The 12,664-nt window shown below is 43.7% G+C and overlaps 2 protein-coding genes across 2 annotated transcripts in view; one reads left to right on the top strand and one right to left on the bottom strand.

Annotated features, from left to right (window-relative positions):
• Positions 1–382: 382 nt before the first annotated feature.
• Positions 383–3,590, bottom strand: SERP1 (stress associated endoplasmic reticulum protein 1). The gene is made up of 3 exons (XM_074963777.1): positions 3,244–3,590; positions 2,918–2,993; positions 383–1,884 (listed from the first exon to the last, which is right to left on the bottom strand). The coding sequence occupies exons 1-3, from the start codon at positions 3,325–3,327 to the stop codon at positions 1,844–1,846; spliced, it is 201 nt and encodes a 66-aa protein (XP_074819878.1). The 5' UTR covers positions 3,328–3,590; the 3' UTR covers positions 383–1,843.
• Positions 3,591–3,630: 40 nt separating this feature from the next.
• The window catches only part of EIF2A (eukaryotic translation initiation factor 2A), a 31,931-nt gene continuing 22,897 nt past the window's right edge, over positions 3,631–12,664 (top strand). The window contains exon 1 of the mRNA XM_074963775.1: positions 3,631–3,835. Coding sequence (XP_074819876.1) covers positions 3,808–3,835 — 28 coding nt within the window. The 5' untranslated portion in view covers positions 3,631–3,807. The remainder of the gene's footprint in view (positions 3,836–12,664) is intronic.

The raw sequence follows: 12,664 nt of genomic DNA, 5'->3' as shown, positions 1-12,664 counted from the left end.
CACATAAGGCTCAGTAACATCAAGATCATCATCCATGTCTGATTAAAAATAAGACATTACTCCATGTTTTCTCTAAACTCTGTCATGGGATTGTTATACCATGCTGGAGGCAGCCAACTCGGCTACTAAACAGCGGAGTATAAAAAAAATTATTCACACTGGACTGAACCAAAACTTAACATCTCATTTAATCAAGTTTGCATAAACTATTGAACAACATAAAATGCAGCAAAAATGATATTTAAATTCATTCTGAGTGATACTATAGAAAGGTATCGACAACTCTAACAAAAAAAATTAGGAGCTAATTTTCCCATTAAACCAGAAGATTTAGTTTGGAATGGTCAGCACCTACAAGTTTAAAAGGGAGACAATTCACATTTGAAAAGTAATTTATTTAAAATAGTACTGCAATTGTACACAAACTTTTTCATTTACAAATTATACCAATTTTCAAGGACAGAGAACATAACTTGTCTGGCTAAACTATGGGGCAGAGCCTCAGCTGTATAAACTGTCATAAGCCCACTGATTTCAAGTGGACGTAGGCAGCTGAGGATCTGCCACTAGGTGGTTAGTAATACATCCCTATGAAAGTAGCATAGCTTATTTTTCTAGTTAATTCTTAATGCAACCAAATTTGAGTAATACCCCCTTCTTCTACCCAAAAAACATGCTGGAAAAACAGACCTTTATCTTCCCAAAAGAAGTGCACAATGGAAGACCGACTCCACCTTTAAGTTAGACTTAGCTATTACAAAAGGTAGTTTGACAGCCTACGCTTTTGAGAGACTTCTGCAATAAACTAGGTGTGATACATTGCATCACAAAGATAATTTCAGTCTTATACACAAGGAAGTCAAATCAGATTTTTAGGGTTATTTGAATGCAACTGGGGTGTTTGATGGGGAAATATTTAAGTGCTAGAGACAAAGGCAGGTTTGGACCCAGTAGCTTGGTTCACATGAAAACATGTTACTTCTCTTTGGAGGTATTGTGTGCGTGTAAATGGCATGTGTATGATGGTTGAGTGGTTCAAGAAGTATTTACAGCCAAGTTATACACTGCTGCCAACAAAAGTTTAACACTGACAGTCTCAACAGCAGCATTTATCACAGCTGCTATGCCTTAACTTGTTAGTACTAAAGCATTCCCGAAGCAGTTGTTGCCCTGTCATGTTCAGTCAGCCTCATCAAGTAAAACCTACTGATTTTACATGAACAAACACTTGTTTTAGGAGGATAGTCTTGCAAGGGGCATGGAATAAGGTGTTCCACCATTACAAGCGCTAATGCACTGCCACATGCTATAGTAAAACTAGGCGACGGCTACACATGATGTTCCATTTAGATAAGCAATGTAATGCAACAAAGCCCACTCAGCTTAACTGAGTGTGCTTTAAATTCATAGTACAGCCACTAAAAGAATCCCCGCTTCTCAATTTTAAATAAAACCACTTCCATTTATACATAGGGTTAACAGATCTCAAGACTGGTGTTTACACAGATGTAGTAGTTCCTACGTACCTACACTGCATACAACTTAACATATCTACACAAAAAAAATGTATACTTCACTAAATAAGTAGGTCCACGATTGTAGATCAACAATAGAATTTTATTGCTTTATACATGTGGTGCTTTTCAAGGCACTGTGGTATTGACTAGAAAACTTGGAATGACTCGTGAAGGAACCTGGAATGACATATGGCCAATATGGAAAATCGTTCTGGAGCAGGACAGTATCATGAATTAAGTTTTTAGACCAGGGTATCAAACATTAGGAATGACAGTTCATTGTAATTCACAGGAAGATGAAAACAACTTGTTTAAGGTCAGCGCCTTCACATGCCCATCCTGATACTCTGAATAATTTGGAAGATAGCTGCAAAAGAAAAGATGAATACAAGTGATGCTTACCAAACAGGCCAAACAAATCATAGCTAATACTTGCAAGAATCAACAGACACATCAATCGCACACATTCATGAAGGCGCACAAGTTTTTTTCTTAAATGGCCAGAGATCCCTTTAAAGCGTATATCCTTTGTATTCTTAATGGCTTAAAAGTTAAAGCTCCCCCTATTTATATGGATCTTTTCAGCAAAGGAGACTGATCAAAGAAGAAACAAAATATTGTCTAATGTGAAAAAAGAAGTTTCTCTAAAAAGTTAATCATAGATATATTACTAGGAATCAACAGTAGGCACTAAAGATTGGTTACTCTGCTTTACCCTGTTAAGTACAGTGCTAAAGCAATAAAGGATACAGGTGTAAAAACCCTACTTTGAGTGATTTGTAACTTGATCCTTTAGACTCTGTTATCTAATACAAATTGCATGGCTGAATGCCATACCTTGAGCAAGGTTAAGGTTGATAAGCTCAAAACAGGTGCACTACTAAGAAGATATTCCCAATCACAGTGTACAGGTACTCACTAAAGTTAATATGACTAGCAGATACACATCTAACTTGCTAATGTTAGGTTGTTTTAAATATTTTTTATAGCTTTCTCATTTATATAGTAAAGTCATTTCCACATGACCAATGTGTTTGTTAAGATCAGTAACTACACAGAAAACCTGTAAGTCTATGTGTGGCTTTTTGCATCTTTCAAGATTCGTCATTTAAATTAGTTCCTCTTTAACTCTTGCCAGCGGGTGGCAGTGAGGAGTGACACCCCTTGGGACACCCATCTCACCTGCACACTAATCAGTACCTCCTTTCAGTCCTGCCCCAAGAAAGGTCAGTCACCTGCTGGGCTTTCTCCAGTGATCAGAGGAGGAGCGGGCACAGCCACAGGCCTGGGAGTTGTTCCAAGAGGACTCTAGCCCCGCTGCTCACAGGCAGGGAAAGGCCTGGCCTCCCTCTCAAGTATGGAGGGGGCACAGCATGAGGAGACCCTTATGCAACGCTTACCTGAGCCACAAACCACAAAGATGAACAGCGCCAACAACCAGGGCCCCACGGATGCCTTCTCCTCGGGGGCGTTTCTCTGCAGGGAGAGCAGCAGCAGCATCAGGGCCAACTCCCCTCCAACCAAGTCAACCCCCCTGGCTCTGAGGGCGCGCACTGACCCACATGCTCCGTCCCCACAGCTCCCCATGCCCTGCCAGGTCCCCACCAGATCCCAGAGGGAATAAAGCGGTTCACCTACAGGGTCCTCCTACCCGCTCCCCCGGCCCCGCTCTGGGGCCACTCTCCGCCCCGCCTGCCAGAGCACGGCTAGGGGCCCCCGCCCGTACCGAGGTCTTGGCGACGTTGCCCCGCTGGGTGATGTTCTTGCTGTGCTTCTCGTTCGCCATCCGGATCCGCTGCTTCGCCACCATCTTCCCCCCGCGCCGCCGGGGGCCCGGGCTACTCCTCCCCGCTGCTCTGTGGACGTGAGGGAAGCGACGGTCCCGGCCTGGCCACTCAACCGCCGAGTCTGTGCCGGGCTGGGGGGGTCTCAGGCACTCAACGCCACCCGCTTCTCCCAGACCGCTGCCAGCGTAAGCACTGAGATTACGTCCCGCCCAGCGGAAACACGCAACGCGGGGAGGAAGGAGGGCGGCGGCCACCCGGAAGGACAAAGCTCTCCGCTCTCACGGAGCCTCCAACCCGCTCGCCCTACCCCACTACTTCCGGGTCAACGGTAACGGGGGGGCTATCTGAGGCAGGAAGGCGCACTTCCTCGAAGCACATGACCACAGAAGCCCACGTAGCCCAGGAGGTGGTTCCCGCTATCGGAGACCTGGGCGACGTGTGTTTCCTAGAGTGTTTGCTGGTGACCCTTGACCCGGAAAGAGAAGTTCTGCGTCCGACCCAACATGGCGCCTTCCACGCCGCTTTTGGCAGGTGGGTTCTGTGCCAATGGCTGAGGCCAGCGGTATAGGAGCAGGTGTCGCTCGGAGGAGCAGCGCCTGCTCCGCTCCCCTTGCGGGGAACTTCCCAGTCATCCTGCGCTGCTAAACCCTGCCCCGCCGCCCTTGCCGCCCTGTTCCCACTCTACTGTCAGCGGCACCCTCCCCAGCCGTGCCATCGTCTCCCTGCCGCTCTGGCCCCGGTGTCCCGGTTCCTTCCCTCCTCCAGGCCTCACTGTGTTGGTTGCCTTCACCCCCCCCCCCATGCCCTCGTGTCCCCTGTGGCCCCGGCACGTTTCTCGAGCGCGGGCTGTGATGGCCAGTTTGCGCTTGGTGCCGTTGAATCTCTGCCTTGTGGAGCGTCACACGCTCCATCTCCGCCTGGCGCCTCAGTACGCAGGGAGGGGGCCGTGTCCGTACAAGCTGCCCTGCCAATGGGATCCCACCACACTCTCGCGTGGCAAGGCAGCGTCTTGGGTTCAGCGTGACACGTGTGCCGTTCGCACGTGGTGGTGCGCCTGAGCAGTTTTGCTGTTTGAGGGGCTGTGGTATTGTTAACTTGGTGCGCTACATCAGTGTGCAACATTACACAGACCTGGAGTTTCCCATGTGACTTTGTTAGATCTGGAGTTGCTTTTGATACTATTTACATTGAGCGGTATTGAGAATGTGGCTGTAATTATTAGTAGGAGTGTATGGAGTTCTGAAATAGCTAAATTCGTTTCGATTCATTTTGATAGGATACAGAGCATAATGCTGTGCCCAGGCCTTCATATTTGGAGTTCCAGAGCATTCCAGTGTGCTGCCCTCATTTTCATTATATATGTGAGGCTGCTAGGGGAGATAGTGAGGAGGTATGCGTTGTGGTATCTCCAGTATTTGGATGACAGCCAGCTGTGTATCTGCATTTCATAAGACTTGGTGGATAGGATTGACCCAGTGTACTTAGTGCTTGGCTGAAATCAGGACTTGGATGAGTTAGCTGAGGTTCGTCTCTGCTAAAACTGAGATTATGCTGGTGGAGTAGAGTACTCCGCTGGAGAAATTGATGATAGTTGTTCCTTCAGCTGGAGGAGCTTGATCAGTGCTTGTTAATCAGAACCTTGGGGTTCTGTGGGACTCGCTGCTGCTTATTGACCAGAAAGCTGCAATGGCTAGGACGGTGTTTCATAGTTAATTCTTAGCCAGAACATTCTGACCTTTACTTTTGAATGTAGACCTGCCCAGTGATCAATTTATTTGTTACCTCAGGACTGGACCACTGTGCTATTTTCTACATCAGGCTACACCTTAAAATTATATAGGAACACTGGCAGGTGCAGAATATGGTACTTTGCTAGTTCGAGAATGTTTCTCAGCGGGTTCCCCACGTTAAATATTAGTGTTCTAAAGAGCATGTTTAAGAGGAAAGCAGCATGGTCTGGTGATTAGAGCACTGTGTAGGGGAGTCAGGAGACCTAGTTTCTATTCCCATTTCTGATACTGACTCTTTGTAACCATAGCCAAGCCACATAACTTCTCTGTGCCTCAATTTTGCTATCTGTAAATGGAAATATTTCCCTAACTCATTGGGATGCAGAGAGTCTACATTTATTGTTTGTAAAGTGTTCTGAAATCATTACATAAAAAGTGACTCATGTAAGTACTGTCTTTACTGCATGTTGTGGTATGCTCAGACTCCATTCAATACAGTATCTTCTGTCTTTCTCTTTCCCACCTCTCCAGGCTACCTGGAAAGAAGGGAATGCATTTTTCCTTCTTTTCCTCACCTCTGGAAGTGAGGAGTCACTTTTTGCTCCTGGCTGCTTGGATGTAATGGGGATTTCAGCTGTTCAGATTTTTCTGCCCCCTTGTCAGCTCTGTCTCTTGCACTGTTCTCTACTGCCTGTGGTCTTTACAATGTCAAGTTGCACAGGGAGCACTCCTCGCACAGGTGCTTCACTCTTTCTGAGAGTAATGCCAAGGAAGTGGAGGGCATTCTGCGTCAAAGAATTAAAAATTCTACACGCAAAATTTAAAATTCTGCAAATGTTGTCAAATAAATGTGGAGGCTCCAGCATGGCATTGGGGAGCACAGGCCACTGGTTGCACAGAGGTAGGAGATCATTATGCGTCTCCCCGCCCTCCCCCCTGGACACAAACTCAGTGGTGAGGCTGCACCCAACCCTGATACAGTGCAAGGACCGGTCCTGCCCTAGAAACACCACAGAGCCCTGCCCCTCCATGCCAGGTGTGGGCAGGCAGGCTCAGCATGGCAGGATCCAAGTGTGGAGGGGCTTGGTATGGGTTGAAAGGTTTCTGTGTGGGGCAATCTGGGTATGGGAGAGGTCAGTGGGTGATCTGGGGGCGGGGGTGGGGGCGGGATCTGGATGCACAGGGGCTTGTTGGGGGTTCTGGGTGCAATGGTAATGGGACTCTGTGGGGGGGGGGACGTCCAGGTGAAGGTGATTGGGGCTCAGCAGGGGTAGTCTGGGTTGGGGGGGGGATAGAGCTCAATGAGGGGCTGGGTATGGGGGTGTCCAGGTGCTTGGGGGACTGGGGCTCAGTGGGGTTGGGATCCAAGTGCAGCTGGTTGGGGCTCATTCATGTGGGGTTCTGGGTGCGGGAGGGGGTGGGTATGAGGGGGTTTGGATGCATGGGGGAGCAGCTCCCTGTATAGTGACCCCCTCCCCCTGCCGCTGAGGAACAATGGGTGAAGGAAGTGCCGGGGGGTGGGAGTTTGCAGAGTTCCTATAGCTGGTGGAGAAATCTGGGGGTGAGTCTGACCCGGCCCCGATGCTGTGCAGGGGAAGAGGAAGTCCCATCTTCCCCAGCCCAGCGCCACTAGGAACTGAGCCTGGCACAGGGTAGGAGCCACCAGCCAAGTCTTTCCCAGTCTTGCCTCCACCCCACAGTGATTTACCTCTCTGCCGGCTGCCCTGGGCACCCAAAACATACTGCTGGGAAGGGTTGCATGACCGCTTTGGTGGCTTCCCTTTGCTTCCATGTCATAAAGTCATTTTTCTGCAGGGAAATAAAGAACTCTGCGAGGGACATACATTCTGCGCATGCGCAGTGGTGCAGAATTCCCCCAGAAGTAAATATCACTGATTTAGGCCACATCTACACTGGAGACCTTACAGATGCACTGCTGTACCAATGCAGCTGTATTGTTTTAAGATCTCCCATGTAGCTGCTCTATGCCCACGGGAGAGAGCTCCCCAGGCTGGCATAATTAAACCACCCCCAGTGAGCCTTGGTAGCTATGTCAGTGGGAGAGCGCCTCCTGCCAACATAGCTCTGTGCACACCAGTGCTTCTGTTAATGTAACTTGTGTCACTCAGAGAGATGTTTTTTTCACACCCATTAGTGTTATAAATTTTATTGACAAACGTGCTAGTGTAGACATAATTAGATGTTAAGATATTGATATCAGGTTGTCCATTTGATATATATGACCATTATGTCATAGTAAGGGTTGTTTTTCAGTTTCCTTTAAAGATTTTTTTAAAAATATTTGTGTGAAAGTGATTTGAAAAATGAGACTATCAAATATTAATAAGATGTAAAAACTTTAATAACTATTCTTTTTTTAAAAATGCTGCATGATAGAGGAAATAAGATCATTCCATCAATAGAATTTTTGAAGAACAGAATAAAATAATTGAAAACGTGTAGAACTTTTTTAACTCCTTCAGACACCATTGAGGAATTGCTATATTTGTGAGTGATTTTCACTGCAAGTCAGACTTACTGATTTTTAAGGCCAGAAGGAGCCAGTGTGATCATCTAGTCCAGTGGTGGACAAACTGCAGGCTGCACGCATTTTCATTGGTAGGTTGAAGAGCCATCTATTATCAAGTTTCTGTTGCCCGTTAAAGTACTTTCAGACTGTAATCAAGTCACCCCTTAATCATCTCTTTAATAAAGCTACATAGATTGAGCTTCTTTGAGTTTCTTAATATAAGGTAAGTTTTCCAGTCCTTTAATAATTTTCAGACCATTTTCTTAATTCTCTCCAATTTTTCCAACATAATTTTTGAAGTGTGGACACCAGAACTGTATTCCAATACCAGTTGTATCGGTGCCAAATACAGAGATAATGTAACCTCCCAATTCCTCCTCAATATTCCCCTATTTATACATCTAAAAATCACATCAGACCTTTTAGCCACAGCATTGCTCTGGAAGCTCACATTCTTCTGATTATCCATTGTGATCAAGTGTTTTTCAGAGTCCCTCATCCTATTAGTATGGCCTACTTTTGTTCCCAGATGTGTGGCCTTATATTTAGTCACACCAAAACATATTTTTTTGCTTGCACCCCGCTTAGCAAGTGATCCACACTACTCTGTTTCAGTGAATTGTCCTCTGTTTTTTTTATCAGTCCCACAATTTTTGTATTAGCTGCAAACTTTATGAGTAATGATTTTATGTTTTCCTCCAGGTTATTGATAAAAATATTAAATAACATAGGGTTGAGAAACGATTCCTGTGGGATCCCAGTGGAAACAACCTCCTTGAACAGGAGTTTTCATTTACAGTTACATTTTGAAATCTATCAGATAGCTAATTTTTAATCCCTTTAATACATGCCATGTTGATTTTGTTAGCTTTAGTTTCCTAATCAAAATGGCAATACCAAGTCTCACGTTTTAGAGAAATCTACTTATATTACATCAGCAGAATTATCTTTATTAACCAAACTTGTAATTGCATAAAAAAAATCAAATTAGTTTGCCAGATTTATTTTCCATAATCCAGATTGATTGGCATTAGTTTGAATACCCTCTTTAAATTCTTTATTAATTGAGACCCATATAAACTGTTCCATTATTTTTCCTAGAATCAGATTCAGACTGACAGGCCTACAGTGACTCAAGTCATCCTGTTTACTCTCTTAAAATATGGCACAACATTAGCTTCCAGTCCTTCTGGAACATCACAAGTGTTCCAAAACTTATTAAAAATTAACATTAACAGTTCAGAGAGCTCATTGGCCAATTTTTTGAAAATTCTTGGGTGCAAGTTATCCTGATCTGACGATTTAAAGGTGTCTAACTTCAGTGGCTGTTTAACATCCTCCTTAGTTACTGTTGGAATAGAAAGTATTTCATCATCATATGAGTTAAATACATTATCTGTCTTTTTCACAAATACTGAGCATAAATATTTATTGAACACTTCTGACTTGTCTTCATTATTATTGACAATTCTACAAAATCCATCTAGTAAAGAACTAATAACATTATGTATTAGGGTTCCTTTTGTTCCTAATATACTTCAAAAACACGTTCTTGTTGTCTTTAATTTTACTGGCCATAGGTTTCTCCTTGTGTTCTTTTCTTCCCTTATCAATTTTCTGCAATTTTTAGTTTCTAATTTAAATTCATTGCTGTCAACTTCCCCTTTAGAACAGGGTCAGATTTAACTTTTTATGTTAGAATTTGATGAGAGAATCTGACATAGACACATTATTCTAATTTTTTATTCCCAACTTTTGAGAGATATTACCGTGTATATTTCTTTCAGACCCTTCTGTAAACCATCTGCATGTGGACCTTCCATTGAAATCAGTGTATGGAGAGCTAGAAGGATTGGGTCTCTTATCAGATAACCTATAGTAAATTTTGTTTCGATACCTACTAAAAAGCAACACAGAACTTGTCATTTTTGTTCATTCTGTCGTAGCCAACTCATGTGAATATACTAAGGCAATATCTTTGCTTTTTGATTAATCTTTAACCTTTAGAATTAAAAAATTAAGTAACAATCTTATTTTCTCCTCAGAATAAATTCAATTATTATAAAATAATCAAAATAATATACAGTAATTTTTTTAAAAAAGGAGTTGGGGTAATATTTGTCCTAGCTCTCTCGATCTCCACAAGAGGAAGATTGCTATTTTTTTTATCATTTTCAACTTGGAAGTTCACAAAGATATGGGGCTTGCAGTGCAGTGCAAGGTATCTTTATGAAGGCCATGATAAGCCATTTATACATGATCGCTCTGGCAATGATTTGATCTTGTAGTAATTTGCAAACTGTGCTAGACTATAATGTCTATTATCTGAAATAATCCATACTTGAAAAGGGACAAACCATTTACAAAAGATAAATAATGTTTAAACCGATGAAAAGAACTTTTCAAGGGAATGTATTTAGAAGAGGTCTGGATGTGCTGAATATGTTTTAATTATTCTTTTTATATTTTTTTAAACTTGTTCATTGTAGACCAGTCCAAGTGTAATTTGCAAAGTCTAGACTAAAAGTTTTAATTTATAGATCTAAATTCTTTTCTAAGAAAGAGAGAGAGATCCATGTAGCATTCTCAAAAGCTTCCGAAGGATCATAATGTCAGTATATCTGCTGATCTATAGTAAATAGATCAATACATAGTTTATTCAAATTGTATATTTCTCTGGGCAGAGACCTGCCCCTTTATTTTCCTGTTATGCATTTAGTACATTCTGGGTTTGGGATGCTATAGTAGTTAGGTAATAAATATATCATCCAAACTGTGCTGCTATGTATCAGAGGGGTAGCCATGTTAGTCTGTATCCACAAAAACAACAAGGAGTCCGGTGGCACCTTAAAGACTAACAGATTTATTTGGGCATAAACTTTCATGGGTAAAAAGCCCCACTTCTTCAGATGCATGGAGTGAAAATTACAGATACAGGCTTAAATATACTGGCATGTGAAGAGAAGGGAGTTACCTCACAAGTGGAGAACCACTGCTGACAAGGCCAATTCAGTCAGGGTGGATGTGGTCCACTCCCAATAATTGAGGAGGAGGTGTCAATACCAAGAGAGGGAAAATTGCTTTTTTAGTGAGCCAGCCACTCCAGACCCTATGCAAGCCCAAAGTAATGGTGTTAAGTTTGCAAATGAGTTGTAGCTCTGCAGTTTGTCTTTGAAGTTTTTTTGTTGAAGGATGGCTACTTTTAAATCTGTTATTGAATGTCCAGGGAGATTGAAGTGTTCTCCTACTGGCTTTTGTATGTTACCATTCCTGATGTCTGATTTGTGTCCATTTATTCTTGTACACAGAGACTGTCCAGTTTGGCCAGTGTACATGGCAGAGGAGCATTGCTGGCACATGGTGGCATATATCACATTAGTAGATGTGCAGGTGAATGAGCCCCTGATGGCGTGGCTGATGTGGTTGGGTCCTCTGATGGTGTCGCTAGAGTAGATATGGGGACAGAGTAGGCAGCGGGGTTTGTAACAGGGATTAGTTCCTGGGTTAGTGTTTCTGTGGTGTGGTGTGTAGTTGCTGGTGAGTATTTGCTTCAGGTTGGGGGGCTGTCTGTAAGCGAGGACTAGCCTGCCTCCCAAGGTCTGTGAGAGTGAGGGATCGTTTTCCAGGATAGGTTGTAGATCGCTGCTGATGTGCTGGAGAGGTTTTAGCTGGGGACTGTAAGTGATGGCCCGTGGTGTTCTGTTGTTTTCCTTGTTGGGCATGTCCTGTAGTAGGTACCCGTCTGGGTACCCGTCTTGCTCTGTCAGTCTGTTTCCTCACTTCCCCTGGTGGGTATTGTAGTTTTAAGAATGCCTGATAAAGCTCTTGTAGGTGTTTGTCTGTGTCTGAGGGATTAGAGGAAATGCGGTTGTATTTTAGGGCTTGGCTGTAGACAGTGGATCGTGTGATGTGTCCTGGATGGAAGCTGGAGGCATGTAGGTAAGTATAGCGGTCAGTAGGTTTCCGGTATAGGGTGGTGGTTATGTGACCATCACTTATTTGCGCTGTAGTGTCCAGGAAGTGGATCTCTTGTGTGGACTCGTCCAGGCTGAGGTTGATGGTGGGGTGGAAATTGTTGAAATCCTGGTGGAATTCCTCAAGGGCCTCCTTCCTGTGGGTCCATATAATGATGATATCAATGTAGCGCAAGTAGAGGAGGGACTCTAGGGGACGAGAGCTGAGGAAGCGTTGTTCTGACTCAGCCATAAAAATGTTGGCATACTGTGGGGCCATGCGGGTACCCACAGCAATGCCGCTGACGTGAAGATATAAGTTGTCCCCAAATCTGAAATGGTTGTGGGTGAGGACAAAGTCACAAAGCTCAGCCACCAGGTGTGCCGTGGCCTCATCAGGGATACTGTTCCTGATCGCTTGTAGGCCATCCTCCTGTGGAATGTTGGCGTAAAGAGCTTCTACATCCATGGTGGCCAGGATGATGTTTTTCAGGAAGATCACCAATGTAGTTTCCTCAAGAAGTTGGTGGTGGTGTCTCGAAGATGTGCTGGTAGCGTAGGGTCTGAGGAGAGAGTCCAAGTAGCCAGATAATCCTGCTGAAAGAGTGCCAATGCCTGAGATGATGGGGGCATCCAGGATTTCCCGGTTTATGGATCTTGGGTAGCAGAAAGAATACCCATGGTCGGGGCCCTAGGGGTGTGTCTGTGTAGATTTGTTCCCATGCTATGTATGTGCTGCTGTGACAATATCAGAATTCCAGGTTTGTTGGTGAAATCACAGAACAAATATAAAGTTGCCACACTTACCAAAAAAACCCCTACTATCTTTAATATCCTATGAAAACCCATAATATTTAACTACTGCTTATGCATTTCTAATATCATGGGATATCAGACTTGACTTTAAGTGTTGTCACTTTACATTTGTTTTGTGACTTCAGTAACAAATTTGGAATTATTCTGGAAAGTCAGCTAATCTGATTTTTTTTTTTTTATTATTCACTACAAAGTCCTTCCTAATGGATAGTTTGGGAATGAATCTGGATTTCTGTTCTACTTTGTTGACAGGCTATAATAGCTGAAACAAGGCAGCACATTGCAGAATTCACATTCCATTTTCTACCAATGTTTATTTCTTATTTGCTTT

This window comes from Natator depressus, chromosome 9 (assembly GCF_965152275.1).
Source record: "Natator depressus isolate rNatDep1 chromosome 9, rNatDep2.hap1, whole genome shotgun sequence".
NCBI lineage: Eukaryota > Metazoa > Chordata > Testudines > Cheloniidae > Natator > Natator depressus.
This window is presented reverse-complemented; position numbering and strand designations above follow the sequence as displayed.

Coding starts and splice junctions, on each gene's coding strand:
- SERP1 (XM_074963777.1), bottom strand. CDS start 3,327: ATGGTGGCGAAGCAGCGGATCCGGATGGCGAACGAGAAGCACAGCAAG. Junction 2,994..3,243: donor GCAACGTCGCCAAGACCTCG/GTACGGGCGGGG, acceptor CTCTCCCTGCAG/AGAAACGCCCCCGAGGAGAA. Junction 1,885..2,917: donor CTTTGTGGTTTGTGGCTCAG/GTAAGCGTTGCA, acceptor TTTCTTTTGCAG/CTATCTTCCAAATTATTCAG.